The following is a 22,456-nucleotide window of genomic DNA, read 5'->3' on the forward strand; positions in this document are numbered from 1 at the left end:
TGCCTGGCTGCGTGGGGGGCACGGCTATTCGTTCGGGGGGCACGCACCCCCAATCCCATCCCCCAGAGTACCCGGAACGCCTCGCCAGCAGCAGTGCGCAACGCGACAGCCCTGGAAGCAGTCGCAAATGACCGCGGTCTCTTCGCGTGGCGCTGCCTCAGAGAGCCGCGCAATTGACCGCTGTCCCCGGCGGCGCGCGGAGTCTTCTGGCAGCGTCAGGTGGGGGCGGGCGGCGTCGTCCGCCACCCGCCTCCCTCACTCTCTCTCCCTCACTCACCCTCTCCTCTCTCTCCTCACTCTCTCCCTCACTCACTCTCTCCTCTCTCTCCTCACTCTCTCCCTCACTCACTCTCTCCTCTCTCTCCTCACTCTCTCCCTCACTCACTCTCGCCTCTCCTCACTCTCCCCTCTTCTCACTCTCCCCTCTCTCTCCTCACTCTCCTCTCTATCCTCACTCTCCCCTCTCTCTCTCCTCACTCTCTCCACGCTCTCCTCACTCTCCCCTCTCTCTCTTCTCACTCTTCTCACTCCCCTCTCACTCTACCTCACTCTCCTCACTTTCCCCTCACTCTCTCACTCTTCTCACTCTCCGTCTCCTGTCTCTCACTCTCCCCACGCTCTCCTCACTCTCCCCTCCGTCTCCTGTCTCTCGCTCTCCCTCACTCTCCTCACTCTCCCCTCACTCTCCCTCACTCTTCTCACTCTCCGTCTCCTGTCTCTCACTCTCCCCACGCTCTCCCTGACCCCATCTCCCCCTCTCTGCCCCCGGGCTCCGCGCTGCTGCCGCCTGGCCATGCCGTACTGCGCGCGGGGCGCTCCCCAGGGCACCGTGGAGGTGAGGAGAGTGACACCCGGCTGGGACCGGGCTGGCACCGGGCTAGCTGGCACCAGGCTGGCTGGCACCAGGCTGGCTGGCACCGGGCTGGCACCGGGCTGGCACCGGGCTGGCACCGGGCTGGCACCGGGCTGGCACCGGGCTGGCACCGGGCTGGCACCGGGCTGGCACCGGGCTGGCACCGGACCGCTACATTGACCAACAAATCAGTGGGCGTGCAGGTGCTGAGTGGATTGTCACTCCGCAGGGCCGTGACGGGTGGCAACAACGGCTTGAGGAGGCCTTCATCCAGCAGTGGATTGATCATGGCCGGTGATGATGAGTCGCCAAGGCTCGCATTGGCTACTGCAGGAATGGCTTGGAGATCTGTGAAGTTCATTCATGGCATCAAGTAACTGACATTTGTATAATTGCCTCCTTGAATCGCTAATCAATTCAAGCAATTGTGTTTAATTGGGTTAATTGCTCAAACTCACGTCACTTGTCGATGCGCCACGGGTGATGGTGCTGAGTTTATGTAACTCTGGGTTCAAGTGAACACAGGCTGTGCAGCACGTGTTCATCATTATGGTGTGGATTTAATTCGCCGCATGCAGCAACCGCATACCACAAACACATTAACAATTTTCAGCATCGGTTGCTTCAACTCAGACTGTGGCATAACAACCTCAAACCACAAGCCGTTAACCGCTCGTAGATATTTGCCAACATCATCATCAGGAGTCACGATCACTCCACTGCTGGATGAAGGCCTCCACAAGCCATCGCCACCTGCCACGGCTCAGTGATGTTGAGAATCCGCTCAGCACCTGCACGCCAGCTGATGTATTGATCAATGTAGCGGTCACTGATGGTGAATGTAGCGGTCACTGATGGTGAATGTAGCGGTCACTGATGGTGAATGTAGCGGTCACTGATGGTGAATGTAGCGGTCACTGATGGTGAATGTAGCGGTCACTAATGGTGAATGTAGCGGTCACTGATGGTGAATGTAGCGGTCACTGATGGTGAATGTAGCGGTCACTGATGGTGAATGTAGCGGTCACTGATGGTGAATGTAGCGGTCACTGATGGTGAATGTAGCGGTCACTGATGGTGAATGTAGCGGTCACTGATGGTCACTGTAGCGGTCACTAATGGTGAATGTAGCGGTCACTAATGGTGAATGTAGCGGTCACTGATGGTGAATGTGGAGCGGTCACTGATGGTGAATGTAGCGGTCACTAATGGCTACAAGGCATCACGTGAACCAATTACTTACAACATATACGAATCAAACTATTAGGATTGCAGAACTAACGCAGGTTATATGGCTTCACGCAGGTTATATAGCTCTCATACTAATATCTGCGTAACTTGATGCAAGTTATAGAGTTGTCTTGTTGGTGGAGACACACGATACGAGTGGCAACCAGAGGTTGGGGGTCACGTCCGAGAGGGCGTAATTCACTGTGGAGATGGAGTGGTGAAAGCGGATCGTATGCAGGAATTGGATGGATTTTTGCATCGCAGAATTGAGATAGATGCCGGCAGCTGTGGGAGACCTTGATCCAGCAGTGATTAGATCACGACCAGTCATGATTTCAAATCGAAAATTATTCTTACACGTGTGGCTCGATGCACGCATCATGAGCTTAAGAACCGACATTAACCGGTGAATCGATGCATCGTTACATCTCAAGTGTATCGGCCGCACCAAGGAGAACTGAACAGTTCAGGCCATACCCCGACTTTTATTAACTGTGGTTATGTGCCACGGCTGATAAGCTGAAGGATGTGACGTGCATTGAGTTGTGAAGCGGTCAATTGTTTATTCTGCTCAGCTTGAGTTGAACCACTCCTGCTGAAGTTATGCACTGCCAGAAGGCTGTGTAGCTGATGGGATGTGTAAAGCATTATTATATTTTCACGCCGATGGACAGTTATGCGAAGGTGGCAATGCATTTTGTTATTTCTGTCCTCCACAAGGACGCTAATGGTTATTTTGTCTCACGCCGTCTCTGCCGTTCAACACGTTAGAGCCCTCATCACCCATTGGTCGGTTCCTTTATCCTTCTTGTCAACACGCTGACTCCCACCATGGCCGTGCTTGGTTCATCTGATTTCCATTCTGTCATCTGTCATCACGCGTTTATCTTTTTTTTGTCATAACTTGTTCCGTACGCCTTTTAAGTGACGACAATGCGTCGCAAATTTGTGTAATTGACATTGCGTTTGGCTCTCTGGCCTTGGTCAATCCGCTGCCGGAGGAAGGAGGCCCTCCCGTACGCCGGGTTTGGTGAAGGAGGGCGGTCAGACACCACAGGTCTCCCTCACCACTCGTGCGAGCGGTGCAGCGGAAGTCGGGTCTCCGGGTCCACGGCGTGCGGTGCGCTTACCGCTGTGCCTCCACGGGGGTCAGATGATCAAAGCGCGTTTTGCCAAGCGGAGACCTCGGCAACCTTTTTTGGAGTCTTGTATTTATGTTTGTGTTGGAATGCGTGGGTACGTCGTATTTGGGATTTGGGCTGTGTCGGCCGCCCACGATGCGCCGCTCTTGTGAGGGGGAAGTGTTCACAACTCCTTGGGCACGGCACACTTGGCTCACGCCTTGCAAGCGCGTCACGGGCCGCAGCCCTGCAACATCTCGCGCGCGTCACCGCTGGCGGAAGGGCCTCTCCTCGAGGGAGCTCTGCAGAGTCCGTCGAGATAGTATTTGGCCTCTCCTTCCACAAGCCTTGTTTGTACTAATGTTCAATTCGACATCTGTGAAAAAGAGCTTCATAGCTCATCGGATTGCTTCAGTAGCCAACCGTGCTAATTGGAGGTAATCCTGGAAGTGGTGGCAGTACCCGCACTTTGCCCCACCACACGTGACTTGCCGATCGACTCGTAAATCAATGGAATATTTAAATGTGAAGAAGCGGCTGTGTTGTTGGTATTGTTTAGTAAAGACACACCTGAGCTGTGTAACCCAGCACAGAGCAGAGCTCCCTGGCTGCACCGGACCGTACAATCCGCGGTTGGTCCTGGTTCATCTTCATTCATGCCACGGCAGCACACTTAATTCTAGCCTCAAGCTCTGTGCTTATAAGTTAACTTGAATTTACATGAATTTACTTCAGCCAGTTTAAACACAACCATGTATTGGGCCATGTCTTCCTTTGACGTGAGTACACAATTACATACAATAACGTCTGGATGTCAAGGGACTGATAGAGAGAATCCCACAATGCACTATGTGACCTTTTCCCTTAAAATTCAGCCTCCCCATGCCATTCCGGTCATGGGGGTTGTGTGACTATACTTCACCATTCTGGTCAGTGTGGCTTGGTGAAGGGGGAAAGAAAAGCAGGATGGGTTCAGATATCACTCATCACTGATGTAGTAAGCCAGAGCCAGGAATCAAACTCGGGTCGCCGGGTTCATATAGTGAAGCGTGTTACCCACTGAGCAGGCATATTTTGATTCACTCTCTTGTCTCGGCTTTCAAGGAATTTAACACTTAATGGGAGTTTCGCATCGACTGGAGAGACAGGTTGAATAGTTTGTTTGGCTGTGGGGTCGACTCGCCGGTGAATTAGCGCAGACTTCAAACCCGTCCACCCGCCTATTATTCAGCGCCACAGTGAAATATTACAGCAGAACAAGCCGTGCGGTCTCTTGTGTATTTGACGAATTGAAATTGCTTAATTTAGATGGCATTTAAATACGATTATGACTCTCCTGGCAGGAAATGTTTATAATGGAAAGAAAGGTTCTGCCAGGAATCCTGGCCAAGGGAAAAACATTGCGCCAATTTTAAATTCTAGAGCTTTCTATATACATGTACATATATGCATCACACACACACACGCACAATGTACACACGAGTGTGAGCAGTGCCTGCGAATGGCTCGTGCCTGTTCAGGGCGTACCCTCCGGCAAGCGCAACTCCACCGTTGCAAACGCCCGTGAGTGCGTAATCCTTCGCGTCGTGCCATCTGTAAAACTTTCCGTTGGTGGAAACTTCCGCGCTGTGCAAGGTTCTGCGAGTGGCCACTGTCTGGTGTAGTAGGTGGGCTTGGAAACAGGGGATGTCTTCAGGTGCCTTTTAACAGCGCATTCTATTGTACAGAGCAGTCCACCATGCCTGGACTGTCAGAGCAACAAGCGCATTCATAGTCAGATGTGCGCTAAACAAAGACACATCCAGTGGCTCTAAGGGGTGAAAACTTCGACCTCACGGTGTACGTACTCGTCCAGCGCTTTGGTCAATCCACTGCTGGACGAGGGACTCCCCTACAGCCCCCCGCTCATGTTGTGGGTTATCGGGACGTACTTCGTTACGCCGGTCAGTGCGGGGTGGTTTGTGAATTGTTGAGAGCCGGAACCGGCTCAGGTTTCACTCGCCACCGATGTGAGTCGTGGCCAGAAATGGAACTGAGAACACGGTGCACAGCACCATGTTCTTCCACTCGAAACACCCCACGAACCCCGTTGAGAAAGTTTCACGGAGGGCATTTCACTGAAATGCTGCCAATTGTTAAACCGGTGGGTAACAGAACAAACCTGAGAAGATCTCAAGTAGGGAGGAAACTCGGCGACGCACAGCCCCGAGCAACACGCTGTGGGTGGGCGCCGCGCGTGGCATGTCGCGTTTACCCGCTGTGTGCATAAGTTCACAAGTTGTCCGGCTAAAGTTATTTTTGGTAGAAACGCTGAATCATCATCACCACTGTAAAGTTGCATCTTCCTTTGCTTCTGGTGTCAAGGTTTATTCTAAAGCAGTTCACATTTAACAGCAGAATGCACTGCTTTTGTAACCCGAATACGCATCTTGAAATGTCTACTTATTCTGGTTCTGTGATCACCTCTCTGCGGAATGACCTGGTTTCCGTGGAGGCGGGTAACCTTGCTGGTCGTCGTGGTGTGGTCACTGCGAGAACAGAGTGTCCAGAAGTTGCGGTGAGACCTCGGTTAGTTGGACGGAAATATACAACTTCCTATTGGCGCGGACGATCACAAAAGGCCTGAACTTGCTGTGGTTATGTCCGTTTTGGTTAAACGGCTATGATGGGAATGTTTGGTCCGGCTCTTTGAGTACACTGATTTGTTTGGCACACCAGATAACATAATGCACTCGAGCTGAATTAACCACCCTGGTTAGCACCATAATGCCATTAGATTTAATATTTAACCCTTTATTATGGATCCCGACATTCGGGACAACTATTATGGCCACGAATCTTTCACTCGCCTCGTGCAACCGAGATGCGTAGTGAGGGAACTCTCACGGCTGTGGTTTCTCTGCAGACAAATGTTTTCTATTTAACTTGTGGCCTGTTTTACGTGAATGATGCAATCTGCAATAAAGCCTGGCCCCTGCTAAGAGGTCACATTATTGACAATGTCCATGCACAACCCTTGCGTCAATCCACTGCTGGTTGAGGGCCTCCTCCGCCACACTCTACGGACCATAGGGATTACTCAGCCGTACTTCACCGCGCTGGTCAGCACGTGGATGTGGCACGTAGAAGCAGAGTACAACGATGGATATTTCTGCACCGACCTCTGCTCGTTACGTCGCCACGCAGCCCCCCGATTTGTTTGTGCATGGCGATCACCCATCCAGTAACGTCCAGGCTGGATGAGATCGGACGTGTCCGGGTGTTTAGTCTTGGGAATTATTGACAATAGGTCGACAATAAGTCAAAGCTGCTACTGCCGGGGCGAGATGAGCTCGGACCGAATCGCCCTCCCGGTGGCGGAGCGCATTTTCATGATTCAAAGGTCAATATTGGATTCAACAGTGGACGCATTTTTGCGTTGTATATTCCGTCTCGTTTGCATTGTTTCTCATTGTTTTTCCTGTCTACCGTGTCCCGTGTTGTTCGCTCAACGAGCCGACACGTAACATGAGCACGTGACTTGCACGAGGCGTAAGTCATTGGTAATTGCACGAGCGATTCCGTGGCACGCATCGCGAGCCGTGGATTCGAGTGGACGCGGTCCGCCTGGAGGAGACGTCCTCACGAGTGGGCACGGCAGCAGACGCAGCAGCAGGATGAGCAGACGATGAGGTGGCGATGCGGTGGCGATGAGGTGGCAGTGGAGGAAAGGTCGGAAATGCAATTTTGTTCCTCACCAGGCATTGTGGAGTTGCTTCATCAGTGAAGGCATCAGATGCTCGAGGCTCCAGGGAATTAGCAGCGCTTTGGCAACCCACAGCCGGGGAGCCTAGCTGCGCCGTATCGTTAGTGTGAGCTGTTTATCCATACTTTAACGCACAGGTTCGTGCGGGTTGTCATTTCAAAGGGATATTTGTGGTTAATTAAGATATTCAGGTTGTTGTGACCGACAGGATTCTGAACCAAGCGAAACATCATTGAATTTAAAGGGGAGTATTTGTTTAACGTGAGCAGAGGCCATATTGAGAACCGGTGAATAAACAGTTGGCCTCAAGGCTGTCCAACTGGTTCAGCAGTGCGAGGGATTGGAGACGCCTCCATCCATATGTCAGGGTTAGGCCTGGCGTCCAACCCTACGCCTGTGTGTGGGGTCACCTGCCAGAAGTCTTAACGACTTCACGGTCAGACCAAGTTTAAAAGTAGCAGAGCTACCGACAGCCGACTTGGTTGGTGATGCCACACACCAATCTGATAGGAAGGCATCGGAGCATTCACATCAGATTGTGAAGCGGCGGGAAGATTAAAATAATGAATAAGGGATAGTTGATAACCGTTGAGAGCTCGAGGCGGATTCTGGAGTGAAGCCCCTATAAGTATGGTCTCTATGTGTTTGCGAATAAACCATGAAGTTGAGCGATACTTACCTCCTCCGAAGTCCTTTTCACGTATGGAGACGCCATCAGGGACGGGCGGACTTGGTAATGTCTTAGAGAGATGTTCTTCGACTTTGTAATGGTCAGAATTCTTGAAATCAAATGGGGCCTGGCAGCGAAGCCGGGGTGCGTGATTAATGCCGGCAGGAGGAGGAGGAAATGCCAGCGGAGGATGCTCGCTCCCCTCGAGGACGCTCGCGTCTCTCGAACGAAGACAATCCAAGGAGCTCCACAATGCAATGGAGCGGGGAGGAATGCAAATGGCACAGCACACAATCATCGATGACTGTTCCACCACGTGACTTGGTAAAGGAGCGATTTACATGGGAGAGGGTGAATTGCTTCCAGCGGTCTTCACTCACCGGGTTTCTGTTGAGGAGTTGGAGGAATAACTCGCCCTATGAGAATCTAAATTGCCCGGTATTTATTTTTTTGGTAAATGTGAATACGTTGAGGAACTGCCAAGCCGTACAAATGTGCACCCCACGGTTCGTCAGTCGGCAGATTGTGTGTGGTGGTATCAAATGTGGGTATTCCCACCTTTTCCAAGACGTCTGTCCAGCGTGGAAGAGTAGGCCAAATACCCCCTCGAGGGACTGTCTCGCGCTCCATCCAGTGGTGGAGCCCCATCTGCCGGCAGTGGCGTGAGCCAAGCAATTGCAGGGCCGCACCTTTGCCGTGAACAGAAACAATGCACCGCAATGTGAATCAATTTGACCATCCCTCGCAAAACTTAGACCTTGAAAGCTGCTACGATAAGCATGTAAAGTAATGTAATGTGTACACTCTGGTACCGTGTACCTTCAAAACAAGGCTTACTTTATGTTGGGCTGGTATATTTTAAAACTTGTTTTCCTAAAGTATATATATATCCTTGTGCCCTCCCTACATTTTTGTACCGTAAAGTATTTTTTTATTTCTGTCGCAGTAAAAATATTTGTTTTACATTATAAAAAAAATCCCGTTGCCATAGTAGTGGGTGTTGTTTTAAGTCCGGCAGGAGGAAGGAGGCCGCTGGCGCCCGGTTCACAGAGAGGGTGCCGCCCGGCCGCCTCTCTCCGCGCCGCATCTCGCTCGGCCAAGATAGAGGCGCAGCCCTGCTCACGCCACTGCGGGTGGAAGGGCGTCCACTAGGGGGGGCTCTAGAGAGCCCCTCTACTCTGCCATGCTGGCAAGACGTCATGAAAGAGGCGGGAGTCTAGATTAACATAATTTCTTTACAGCTGTTTTTTGCCTTTAGTTCGTTGTCCTCCCCCCGCACCTCCAATTAGCACGGTTGGCTACGTACGGTGCGAAAAGAAGTTCAACATACGTGCAGCGAGTACCCACACTTTACCCCGCCACGCACGGTACGTCGATCGACTCAACTGTGGGGGTACCAGTTTTACCTCGCTGAGTGGACAGAGGCAAGGTTGAGAAACCTGCACCGGAGCTTCGGCTGCCATGCCGAGGGATGCAATCGAACCGGTGACCTCTGTGTCTCAAGCCCAGCAGTGCGCTGACCACCGTTACAGCACCGCGACAGTGTCCTGTATGTCGTTACAGCGGGACACGTTGTTCCACCAGTCTGCATTTCTTTGTGAATACAAAGCAGAGTTTTGTTTCGAGACCATGATTACATTTTTCCTATCCCTCAATATTGTTATGGAAAAGTATTGGCTGAGGCAGTGAGGGCTGTCCCGGAACACCAAGTCTGTGTTGGCACCATACTTATATGAAAGTGAAAAATATTATAACTTATTAATGTACTTGTTTTCAAAGAGTAAAAATGCAGAAGAATGATGAAATAGACAAGCAGACAATGTCTTCATCATAAATCGGTCTCTCCACAAGAAACATACCACATGGCCTTCTGTATAATAGAATTAGTTCAGTACGATCAGTTTCACCATTCAGTGTTTCATCAGCTGAGTCAGGCTTGCTTGAACCAATGTTGGTCAACTGCCAGATGTTATAGGCAAGGACTCTCTCCTGAAGATATGCATCCTAGTTCAATGGAAAATTACGTAACAACACGCCGTTCTGGCCTTCATAGGTGCTGTTCGCTAAGAGCACTTGCCCCTAAAGTCTGTTAAATGCTAGACGGGGGATCTTTGTCTTTGTGTGTGTAATGGGTTCACGCGAGCCTGGCACCACCATGGTGTCGAGATGAGCCACTTGGAGCAGAAATGAGAAACGTGGCCCGGTCGTGGCCACGGTGAGAGCTGAACGTGGCGCCTCACCTGGGGCTCGCTCGGCCCCAGGTGAGGCCAAGCGCTCCCTCCATTCACGATCCACTCCCTCCATGCCAGATCCACTCCCTCCATGCAGATCCACTCCCTCCATTCAAGATCCACTCCCTCCATGCCAGATCCACTCCCTCCATGTAGATCCACTCCCTCCATGCCAGATCCACTCCCTCCATGCCAGATCCACTCCTTCCATGCAAGAGCCACTCTCTCCATGCAAGATCCACTCTCATTCCAACCGTCAATTAATTATACTTAAGCAGACGTCATCATTAGCGTAGTAGAAAAAAACACAACTACTTATTTTAATTACATGTGTAATGGTATAATTATGGTTCATTTACTATAATTATTTAATGTAATACATTTACTTTGATTTATTTTGTTAGGAAATTCATTTATTTGCAATGTGGTTTCATATTCTTTGGAAAAACACCTTTAGTACAGCGACTCATACGTTTGGAATTTCACGCTGTTCAGCCTGAGTGAAATGTCTGTATCTCATTAAATGCTCATAAAATTCTTGTCATATGCATTTGTAAACTTGTAGAATCTCCCTCAGACAGTACCGTGCTTCTTGCTTTTTCATCTTAATTTCAAGACAACGTATCTGTCTCTACGGTGCGGAGATACAGCTTCGCCTGAGTTCAATTCCTGGCCACAGCTACAGAAAAACTTGGGTGGAAAATTAAATCTGAAACGGTCCCGATCATCTCCCTTCATCGGTCTGCATGAACCAACGTGGTGAAGTATGGTCAAAACCACGAGTGGGATCCTGGGTTCAAATAAATAGCCCTCCGGATGTCGAGGGTATAAACCGAGCCAAGTTGTACAGCACTCAACTGAAAACATGATTATGGTATCTTTGGCACCGTTCGTAGCCAACCGTGCTAATCGGAGGCGTGGGGGAAGGATAACAACCTAAACACAACAACAACAAGCAGTTCTAAAGAAATTAAGTTTTCAATCTTGCTGGGAGCAGACCTCCTCACCCGACTCCTCATTTGTGTGGTGTTTTGCTCTCACCACATAATCTCAACGTAACAGTTTTTATTTGGTTTTAATTTCCCATCATTATATTTGTTTATTTCTAAGGGCATTGCTTCGTGAGATCTCTGATATGTCTGCTTCATTTTTCTTTCAACGACCCCCTTTTTGTTTTGTTAACCAACGGAGGCATCAGCACGCACTTGTGCGTGCGTGCAGCGAGTGAGAGCCGTGCCAGTCGGGAGGTCCCGTGGACGCCCAGCGGGCAAGGGGTTAAGCTGGCTTGTCACGGCGGCGCAGGTGCGGGCAGAGTGCTTCACTCGGAGAGAGGCAGGGTCCTGCCACGCGAGGAGACCCAAGATAGATCGAGCACCCACCGGATGGGTACCAGGCACGAAGTCGATGCCCTGTGATCCACCGCAGGTATTCGCTGTGCTTGCGGGCAGCGGGGCCGCTGTGACCCCACCCCCCATCGCCATGACTTTGTCAAAAGCCACAAAATGTCCATTGTGCGACAGAGATTATGTTCCGACTCGCTCGACCGCATGCCTCGCCGCAGATTTCACCACACGTTGGTGTACAATGTTTCAGAACCCGTTGCTGAAAATTCTCATCACGCATTGCCGTGAATTATATGTGTTTAAAAGTGTTTTGTAGAGTCAAGTTGAGCTGGAATAGATTATGTTTTAGGGCATCTGCAAAATACGTCAATGTAGCTGCTGGAAATGACAGGTTCCTGTTCAAGTGCAGACTTGAGCTACCCCTCTGCTCTTGTGCGGGCGTGACTGTGTGTGTGGGTGTAATCACCCTGGGTGGTGTTTGTGTGTGGGTGTAATCACCCTGGGTGGTGTTTGTGTGTGGGTGTAATCACCGTGGGTGGTGTTTGTGTGTGGGTGTAATCACCCTGGGTGGTGTTTGTGTGTGGGTGTAATCACCCTGGGTGGTGTTTGTGTGTGGGTGTAATCACCGTGGGTGGTGTTTGTGTGTGGGTGTAATCACCCTGGGTGGTGTTTGTGTGTGGGTGTAATCACCCTGGGTGGTGTTTGTGTGTGGGTGTAATCACCCTGGGTGGTGTTTGTGTGTGGGTGTAATCACCCTGGGTGGTGTTTGTGTGTGGGTGTAATCACCGTGGGTGGTGTTTGTGTGTGGGTGTAATCACCGTGGGTGGTGTTTGTGTGTGGGTGTAATCACCGTGGGTGGTGTTTGTGTGTGGGTGTAATCACCGTGGGTGGTGTTTGTGTGTGGGTGTAATCACCGTGGGTGGTGTTTGTGTGTGGGTGTAATCACCCTGGGTGGTGTTTGTGTGTGGGTGTAATCACCGTGGGTGGTGTTTGTGTGTGGGTGTAATCATCCTGGGTGGTGTTTGTGTGTGGGTGTAATCACCGTGGGTGGTGTTTGTGTGTGGGTGTAATCACCCTGGGTGGTGTTTGTGTGTGGGTGTAATCACCGTGGGTGGTGTTTGTGTGTGGGTGTAATCACCGTGGGTGGTGTTTGTGTGTGGGTGTAATCACCCTGGGTGGTGTGTGTGTGTGGGTGTAATCACCCTGGGTGGTGTTTGTGTGTGGGTGTAATCACCGTGGGTGGTGTTTGTGTGTGGGTGTAATCATCCTGGGTGGTGTTTGTGTGTGGGTGTAATCACCGTGGGTGGTGTTTGTGTGTGGGTGTAATCACCCTGGGTGGTGTTTGTGTGTGGGTGTAATCACCGTGGGTGGTGTTTGTGTGTGGGTGTAATCACCGTGGGTGGTGTTTGTGTGTGGGTGTAATCATCCTGGGTGGTGTTTGTGTGTGGGTGTAATCACCGTGGGTGGTGTTTGTGTGTGGGTGTAATCACCCTGGGTGGTGTTTGTGTGTGGGTGTAATCACCGTGGGTGGTGTTTGTGTGTGGGTGTAATCATCCTGGGTGGTGTTTGTGTGTGGGTGTAATCACCCTGGGTGGTGTTTGTGTGTGGGTGTAATCACCCTGGGTGGTGTGTGTGTGTGGGTGTAATCACCCTGGGTGGTGTTTGTGTGTGGGTGTAATCACCCTGGGTGGTGTTTGTGTGTGGGTGTAATCATCCTGGGTGGTGTTTGTGTGTGGGTGTAATCACCCTGGGTGGTGTGTGTGTGTGGGTGTAATCACCCTGGGTGGTGTTTGTGTGTGGGTGTAATCACCGTGGGTGGTGTTTGTGTGTGGGTGTAATCATCCTGGGTGGTGTTTGTGTGTGGGTGTAATCACCGTGGGTGGTGTTTGTGTGTGGGTGTAATCACCCTGGGTGGTGTTTGTGTGTGGGTGTAATCACCGTGGGTGGTGTTTGTGTGTGGGTGTAATCACCGTGGGTGGTGTTTGTGTGTGGGTGTAATCATCCTGGGTGGTGTTTGTGTGTGGGTGTAATCACCGTGGGTGGTGTTTGTGTGTGGGTGTAATCACCCTGGGTGGTGTTTGTGTGTGGGTGTAATCACCGTGGGTGGTGTTTGTGTGTGGGTGTAATCATCCTGGGTGGTGTTTGTGTGTGGGTGTAATCACCCTGGGTGGTGTTTGTGTGTGGGTGTAATCACCCTGGGTGGTGTGTGTGTGTGGGTGTAATCACCCTGGGTGGTGTTTGTGTGTGGGTGTAATCACCGTGGGTGGTGTTTGTGTGTGGGTGTAATCATCCTGGGTGGTGTTTGTGTGTGGGTGTAATCACCGTGGGTGGTGTTTGTGTGTGGGTGTAATCACCCTGGGTGGTGTTTGTGTGTGGGTGTAATCACCGTGGGTGGTGTTTGTGTGTGGGTGTAATCATCCTGGGTGGTGTTTGTGTGTGGGTGTAATCACCCTGGGTGGTGTTTGTGTGTGGGTGTAATCACCCTGGGTGGTGTGTGTGTGTGGGTGTAATCACCCTGGGTGGTGTTTGTGTGTGGGTGTAATCACCGTGGGTGGTGTTTGTGTGTGGGTGTAATCATCCTGGGTGGTGTTTGTGTGTGGGTGTAATCACCGTGGGTGGTGTTTGTGTGTGGGTGTAATCACCCTGGGTGGTGTTTGTGTGTGGGTGTAATCACCGTGGGTGGTGTTTGTGTGTGGGTGTAATCATCCTGGGTGGTGTTTGTGTGTGGGTGTAATCACCGTGGGTGGTGTTTGTGTGTGGGTGTAATCACCCTGGGTGGTGTTTGTGTGTGGGTGTAATCACCGTGGGTGGTGTTTGTGTGTGGGTGTAATCACCGTGGGCGGTGTTTGTGTGTGGGTGTAATCACCGTGGGTGGTGTTTGTGTGTGGGTGTAATCACCCTGGGTGGTGTTTGTGTGTGGGTGTAATCACCCTGGGTGGTGTTTGTGTGTGGGTGTAATCACCCTGGGTGGTGTTTGTGTGTGGGTGTAATCACCCTGGGTAGTGTTTGTGTGTCGGTGTAATCACCCTGGGTGGTGTTTGTGTGTGGGTGTAATCACCGTGGGTGGTGTTTGTGTGTGGGTGTAATCACCCTGGGTGGTGTTTGTGTGTGGGTGTAATCACCCTGGGTGGTGTTTGTGTGTGGGTGTAATCATCCTGGGTGGTGTTTGTGTGTGGGTGTAATCACCTTGGGTAGTGTTTGTGTGTGGGTGTAATCACCCTGGGTAGTGTTTGTGTGTGGGTGTAATCACCGTGGGTGGTGTTTGTGTGTGGGTGTAATCACCGTGGGTGGTGTTTGTGTGTGGGTGTAATCACCGTGGGTGGTGTTTGTGTGTGGGTGTAATCACCGTGGGTGGTGTTTGTGTGTGGGTGTAATCACCCTGGGTGGTGTTTGTGTGTGGGTGTAATCACCCTGGGTGGTGTTTGTGTGTGGGTGTAATCACCCTGGGTGGTGTTTGTGTGTGGGTGTCATCACCCTGGGTGGTGTTTGTGTGTGGGTGTAATCACCGTGGGTGGTGTTTGTGTGTGGGTGTAATCACCGTGGGTGGTGTTTGTGTGTGGGTGTAATCACCGTGGGTGGTGTTTGTGTGTGGGTGTAATCACCCTGGGTGGTGTTTGTGTGTGGGTGTAATCACCCTGGGTGGTGTTTGTGTGTGGGTGTAATCACCCTGGGTGGTGTTTGTGTGTGGGTGTAATCACCCTGGGTGGTGTTTGTGTGTGGGTGTAATCACCGTGGGTGGTGTTTGTGTGTGGGTGTAATCACCCTGGGTAGTGTTTGTGTGTGGGTGTAATCACCGTGGGTGGTGTTTGTGTGTGGGTGTAATCACCGTGGGTGGTGTTTGTGTGTGGGTGTAATCACCGTGGGTGGTGTTTGTGTGTGGGTGTAATCACCGTGGGTGGTGTTTGTGTGTGGGTGTAATCACCCTGGGTGGTGTTTGTGTGTGGGTGTAATCACCGTGGGTGGTGTTTGTGTGTGGGTGTAATCATCCTGGGTGGTGTTTGTGTGTGGGTGTAATCACCGTGGGTGGTGTTTGTGTGTGGGTGTAATCACCCTGGGTGGTGTTTGTGTGTGGGTGTAATCACCGTGGGTGGTGTTTGTGTGTGGGTGTAATCACCGTGGGCGGTGTTTGTGTGTGGGTGTAATCACCGTGGGTGGTGTTTGTGTGTGGGTGTAATCACCCTGGGTGGTGTTTGTGTGTGGGTGTAATCACCCTGGGTGGTGTTTGTGTGTGGGTGTAATCACCCTGGGTGGTGTTTGTGTGTGGGTGTAATCACCCTGGGTAGTGTTTGTGTGTCGGTGTAATCACCCTGGGTGGTGTTTGTGTGTGGGTGTAATCACCGTGGGTGGTGTTTGTGTGTGGGTGTAATCACCCTGGGTGGTGTTTGTGTGTGGGTGTAATCACCCTGGGTGGTGTTTGTGTGTGGGTGTAATCATCCTGGGTGGTGTTTGTGTGTGGGTGTAATCACCTTGGGTAGTGTTTGTGTGTGGGTGTAATCACCCTGGGTAGTGTTTGTGTGTGGGTGTAATCACCGTGGGTGGTGTTTGTGTGTGGGTGTAATCACCGTGGGTGGTGTTTGTGTGTGGGTGTAATCACCGTGGGTGGTGTTTGTGTGTGGGTGTAATCACCGTGGGTGGTGTTTGTGTGTGGGTGTAATCACCCTGGGTGGTGTTTGTGTGTGGGTGTAATCACCCTGGGTGGTGTTTGTGTGTGGGTGTAATCACCCTGGGTGGTGTTTGTGTGTGGGTGTCATCACCCTGGGTGGTGTTTGTGTGTGGGTGTAATCACCGTGGGTGGTGTTTGTGTGTGGGTGTAATCACCGTGGGTGGTGTTTGTGTGTGGGTGTAATCACCGTGGGTGGTGTTTGTGTGTGGGTGTAATCACCCTGGGTGGTGTTTGTGTGTGGGTGTAATCACCCTGGGTGGTGTTTGTGTGTGGGTGTAATCACCCTGGGTGGTGTTTGTGTGTGGGTGTAATCACCCTGGGTGGTGTTTGTGTGTGGGTGTAATCACCGTGGGTGGTGTTTGTGTGTGGGTGTAATCACCCTGGGTAGTGTTTGTGTGTGGGTGTAATCACCGTGGGTGGTGTTTGTGTGTGGGTGTAATCACCGTGGGTGGTGTTTGTGTGTGGGTGTAATCACCGTGGGTGGTGTTTGTGTGTGGGTGTAATCACCGTGGGTGGTGTTTGTGTGTGGGTGTAATCACCCTGGGTAGTGTTTGTGTGTGGGTGTAATCACCGTGGGTGGTGTTTGTGTGTGGGTGTAATCACCGTGGGTGGTGTTTGTGTGTGGGTGTAATCACCGTGGGTGGTGTTTGTGTGTGGGTGTAATCACCGTGGGTGGTGTTTGTGTGTGGGTGTAATCACCCTGGGTGGTGTTTGTGTGTGGGTGTAATCACCCTGGGTGGTGTTTGTGTGTGGGTGTAATCACCCTGGGTGGTGTTTGTGTGTGGGTGTAATCACCGTGGGTGGTGTTTGTGTGTGGGTGTAATCACCGTGGGTGGTGTTTGTGTGTGGGTGTAATCATCCTGGGTGGTGTTTGTGTGTGGGTGTAATCACCCTGGGTGGTGTTTGTGTGTGGGTGTAATCACCCTGGGTGGTGTTTGTGTGTGGGTGTAATCACCCTGGGTGGTGTTTGTGTGTGGGTGTAATCATCCTGGGTGGTGTTTGTGTGTGGGTGTAATCACCGTGGGTGGTGTTTGTGTGTGGGTGTAATCACCCTGGGTGGTGTTTGTGTGTGGGTGTAATCACCCTGGGTAGTGTTTGTGTGTGGGTGTAATCACCGTGGGTGGTGTTTGTGTGTGGGTGTAATCACCCTGGGTGGTGTTTGTGTGTGGGTGTAATCACCCTGGGTAGTGTTTGTGTGTGGGTGTAATCACCCTGGGTGGTGTTTGTGTGTGGGTGTAATCACCCTGGGTGGTGTTTGTGTGTGGGTGTAATCACCCTGGGTAGTGTTTGTGTGTGGGTGTAATCACCCTGGGTAGTGTTTGTGTGTGGGTGTAATCACCCTGGGTGGTATTTGTGTGTGGGTGTAATCACCCTGGGTAGTGTTTGTGTGTGGGTGTAATCACCCTGGGTGGTGTTTGTGTGTGGGTGTAATCACCTTGGGTAGTGTTTGTGTGTGGGTGTAATCACCCTGGGTAGTGTTTGTGTGTGGGTGTAATCACCCTGGGTAGTGTTTGTGTGTGGGTGTAATCACCCTGGGTAGTGTTTGTGTGTGGGTGTAATCACCCTGGGTGGTGTTTGTGTGTGGGTGTAATCACCCTGGGTGGTGTTTGTGTGTGGGTGTAATCACCCTGGGTAGTGTTTGTGTGTGGGTGTAATCACCCTGGGTAGTGTTTGTGTGTGGGTGTAATCACCCTGGGTGGTATTTGTGTGTGGGTGTAATCACCCTGGGTAGTGTTTGTGTGTGGGTGTAATCACCCTGGGTGGTGTTTGTGTGTGGGTGTAATCACCTTGGGTAGTGTTTGTGTGTGGGTGTAATCACCCTGGGTAGTGTTTGTGTGTGGGTGTAATCACCCTGGGTAGTGTTTGTGTGTGGGTGTAATCACCCTGGGTGGTGTTTGTGTGTGGGTGTAATCACCCTGGGTGGTGTTTGTGTGTGGGTGTAATCACCCTGGGTAGTGTTTGTGTGTGGGTGTAATCACCCTGGGTGGTGTTTGTGTGTGGGTGTCATCACCCTGGGTGGTGTTTGTGTGTGGGTGTAATCATCCTGGGTAGTGTTTGTGTGTGGGTGTAATCATCCTGGGTGGCGTTTGTGTGTGGGTGTAATCACCCTGGGTAGTGTTTGTGTGTGGGTGTAATCACCCTAGGTAGTGTTTGTGTGTGGGTGTAATCACCCTGTGTGGTATTTGTGTGTGGGTGTAATCACCCTGGGTAGTGATTGTGTGTGGGTGTAATCACCCTGGGTGGTGTTTGTGTGTGGGTGTAATCACCTTGGGTAGTGTTTGTGTGTGGGTGTAATCACCATGGGTAGTGTTTGTGTGTGGGTGTAATCACCCTGGGTGGTGTTTGTGTGTGGGTGTAATCACCCTGGGTAGTGTTTGTGTGTGGGTGTAATCACCATGGGTAGTGTTTGTGTGTGGGTGTAATCATCCTGGGTGGTGTTTGTGTGTGGGTGTAATCACCCTGGGTAGTGTTTGTGTGTGGGTGTAATCACCGTGGGTGGTTTTTGTGTGGGTGTAATCATCCTGGGTGGTACTCAAGGTGGGGGTGTAATCACCCTGGGTGGTACTTAGTGTGTGGGTGTAATCACCCTGGGAGGTACGAAAGGTGGGGGTGTAATCACCCTGGGTGTAACTCAGGGTGTGGGTGTAATTACCCTGGGTGTAACTCAGGGTTGGGGTGTAATCACCCTGGGTGGTACTCAGGGTGTGGGTGTAATCACCCTGGGTGGAACTCAGGGTGGGGGTGTAAACACCCGGGTGTAACTCAGGGTGTGGGTGTAACCACCCTGGGTGTAACTCAGGGTGGGGGTGTAAACACCCTGGGTGTAACTCAGGGTGTGGGTGTAATCACCCTGGGTGTAACTCAGGGTGTGGGTGTAATCACCCTGGGTGTAACTCAGGGTGTGGGTGTAATCACCCTGGGTGTAACTCAGGGTGTGGGTGTAATCACCCTGGGTGTAACTCAGGGTGGGGGTGTAATCAGGGCGTGCTGCTCGGCACCCACAGGCTTTGGTCTGCATTGGGGGGAGGGCAGCAGCCATTGAGGAGTGAGGGGCCCGTGAGGGTGGGGGCATAGCCCCCCCCCCCATTGCCACGCTCTTGAGACCCCAGGAACTGTGACATGTACTGATATTTACCAGAGAAATACATGGCATGTTTGTTTCTTGTGTGTGTGGATGTAGGGCCCTATTTAAAAGGTTTGACATTTTGCAATAGCAACCCCGGCCCCACCCTCCCAAATCCGTTAATAAATTGGGTCAGATGTCTACCTTGCAAATATTAGACGAATTATTAAAGTATGCCCCACATGGCAAAAGCCCAATTGGTGGTGGATTGCTAGTGCTATTCATGCCATGAGTATGGCGGCATTCTAATTCAATTCGTGAGAACAGGGTCATTGTTTGGCTCGCGTGTTGCTGCAATGTTCCAGAATTTAGAGGTTTGAAAAATTATCCACAGTGGGTGATTTGGGAAAAACAAAATTCAGCGGTGGTTTGGGGGGATGTCGTGAATCCGAAGTTTGCATCGCTCTTGAGTGTTACATGCAGCGTGTACACGTCAACTAGGCCCAAGCCTGGCAACAACTAAAGTCATCCTTATTGGGCCCGATACTGTCAAATCCCTGAAGTTAAGTGGAGTTGAGCCTCGTTAGTAATTGGATGCCTGGCAATAGCGAGTATTTTACGCTTGGCCCTGCAAGATGGCCACGAGATATCAAGAGTTGAACCAACAGTGCAAGTTCCTTAGCCACCCTCCCACCCCTGTCCCCGCAACAGTAAGCGTGGGTGCACCACAGTCGCTGGGCACATTGCGTTGGTTGGGTAAAGTGTGGGTGCCCCCACTTCTTGCAAGACGTCTGGCCAGCGTGAAAGAGTAGGCCAAGTACCCGCTAGAGTGGCTGTCTAGAGCTCCTTAAAGTGGTGTGAGCAAGCCATTGCAGGGCTGCAACCTTTTCCATCTTTAATTATGAGCCGCGGGCGGCGAGCTGGGCGAGGTGAGCCAAGGATGGTGAGCCGAACGTGATGGCCTGCTGTGTGTCCGTGTTGGTGTGACCCTAGGAGGAAGAGCAGCAGCCCAGTCCGGAGGGAAGGTCGAGGCCTGGCCGCGGCTGCACCGACGTCCCTTGGCTCGTCGCCTTCATGCTCTTCTGGGCCGGTTTGGTGAGTCCTCCGTGAGTCCTCCGTGAGTCTTCCGTGCCATCGGCTCCTTCAACCAAACCCCACTCGGGTTGCCACCTGCTCTGGGTTTTCCAAGACATTTTTGAGGTAGCCGTCTTGGCAGGTCTGCGAGTCTTCACAGGACGTTAAAAGTTATAGTTTTTGTCAGTTATCTAACAGTACGTGAATTTTAAGCATCTTAAAAATATTTAACAAACTAATCAATTCCAGCCATGCCCATTTATGACCATACTTCTCCACACTGGTCAAGACAGGTTGGTGATGGGTGGATCAGGGCAGGACCAGTTCTGATATCACCCGCCACTGATGTTAGCCATGACTGGGAAATATTTTACCTGGAATATCCCTAGAGATCTCATTTCCAGGGGTCGAACTAGGTTTGCCAGGTTCATAGTGCACGGCGCTCACCACTGTACCACCACCGCTTGTCCTCTTTAGATAGTAAATGGTGTTCAATTAACAGTGATGAACTGAAGATAACCGTTTGTGTTATGGTCGAAACGTCGTGAGAATTTTTAATTGTTTTATATATTTTTTATTATTTTGTTGTTTCCCTTCAACGTGACTTTACCGAAAGAACTAAGAATATAGTGATGAACTGTTTCGTAATTAAACAATTAATGATTTACCGGATGCCAAAAATACCGCCACCACAGTATCCCAGCTTTATTGAGCACTTTGAAAGTGACAGTCATGCCTCAGTGCATGCCCGGGTTGTGTAAGTGCGGTCATGCCAGGCGGCTGCGTTGGGTTGCCATGGCAGGACGGAGGGCGTCCTGTGTGTTGAGCGCCCCTTGTGCTGGAGGGCAATCTCTGGTTGGTTGGGCCTTGTGGAGCCATCGCCTTGTGGAGCCATCGCCTTGTGGAACCATCGCCTTGTGGAACCATCGCCTTGTGGAACCATCGCCTTGTGGAACCATCGCCTTGTGGAACCATCGCCTTGTGGAACCATCGCCTTGTGGAACCATCGCCTTGTGGAACCATCGCCTTGTGAAACCATCGCCTTGTGGAACCATCGCCTTGTGGAACCATCGCCTTGTGGAGCCATCGCCTTGTGGAACCATCGCCTTGTGGAACCATCGCCTTGTGGAACCATCGCCTTGTGGAACCATCGCCCTGTGGAACCATCGCCTTGTGGAACCATCGCCTTGTGGAACCATCGCCTTGTGGAGCCATCGCCTTGTGGAACCATCGCCTTGTGGAACCATCGCCTTGTGGAACCATCGCCTTGTGGAACCATCGCCTTGTGGAACCATCGCCTTGTGGAGCCATCGCCTTGTGGAGCCATCGCCTTGTGGAATCGCCACGACGGCGTGAAGGCCGCACCACCGTTTGGTTGACTTTTGTGTTTATGCGCTGGCTGTCAATCTCAGCTAAGCGTGAAATTATAAATCCCCCCCCCCCTTAGTGTTACAATTTGATCCAAGAAACAATTCCTAAATTGTAAGTGATTTATTCCTACACGTGACGTTCAGTGTAAGTAATCATGAACGTAAAATCTTTCTTAATTAATCAATTAATTAATCAATACATGCCTGATACTCAACACATTGGTCAATCAAGTATAGTAAGTAATGTTTTAAGCCATGACCCTCTTCATAGCAGGAAGGGGCCTGTACTTTGAATCTTCTTATTTGGCAGTCCCTTGCCGTTGAGGAAGATTGTCGTCCGTCATCGTCTTGTCTGTGGGTCGTCTGAAGATGGCTGATGAGGCCGATCCGGGATCTTTGCTCTGACGAAGGGTCAATGCCCGGAACGTCACCTGTTCTATATTCATAGTATTGCTTCTTTCGGTAAAGTCACGTAGAATTTTCTACGTCACTTTACCGAAAGAACCAAGAATTTGAATCCCTGCAGTCACGAAATTCTTAAATCGAAATCTGTTCTATATTGTAATAATAGGGTTTTCCCCTTTTTTCTGGCAACAAAACTGAAAACTTTTCTACGAGGATTCATGTCTGCATTAACCACAATACCTGCAGTCAAAATGCAAACAAAAAACACACTGTTAATATATGCATTGTCCTTGAAACTGATTGGTCCACACCCAGGCACGGCTTTCTTTTGATCCTCGACCCAATTGGTGCTCGACCAGATGACGCCAAAAGGCGTCACACAGCTCAAAGACATTGCACTATCAAAGTAATGAGGGCTCGGGGTGAGCCAGAAAAAAGGGGAAAAACCCTATTATTACATTTTGGTACTGGCAAAGGAGGTCTAATGATGTAGATGCTCACCCCGAGCCCTCATTACTTTGATGGTGCATTGTCTTTGAGCTGTACGCCTTTTGGCGTCATCTGGTCGAGCACCAATTGGGTCGAGGCTCAAAAGAAAGCCGTGCCTTGGTGTGGACCAATCAGTTTCAAGGACAATGCATGTATTATCATAGTGTGTTTTTTGTTTGCATTTTGACTGCAGGTATT

At 50.9% G+C, this 22,456-nt stretch overlaps 1 protein-coding gene across 2 annotated transcripts in view; it reads left to right on the forward strand.

Moving 5' to 3' along the window:
- The first annotated feature begins 218 nt into the window (after positions 1-218).
- Positions 219-22,456, forward strand: part of LOC116948797 (choline transporter-like protein 1) — a 54,471-nt gene continuing 32,233 nt past the window's right edge. For both annotated transcript variants that reach the window (XR_012945949.1, XM_032965897.2), the window contains exons 1-2: positions 219-835; positions 19,914-20,015. Coding sequence is in view for 1 of the 2 variants with exons in the window: in XM_032965897.2 (XP_032821788.2) it covers positions 794-835; positions 19,914-20,015 (144 nt within the window). In the remaining variant the exon portion in view is untranslated. The remainder of the gene's footprint in view (positions 836-19,913; positions 20,016-22,456) is intronic.

This window comes from Petromyzon marinus, chromosome 35 (genome assembly GCF_048934315.1).
Source record: "Petromyzon marinus isolate PM22_M1 ecotype Great Lakes invasive population chromosome 35, UKy_Petmar_22M1.pri1.0, whole genome shotgun sequence".
Taxonomy (NCBI): domain Eukaryota; kingdom Metazoa; phylum Chordata; class Hyperoartia; order Petromyzontiformes; family Petromyzontidae; genus Petromyzon; species Petromyzon marinus.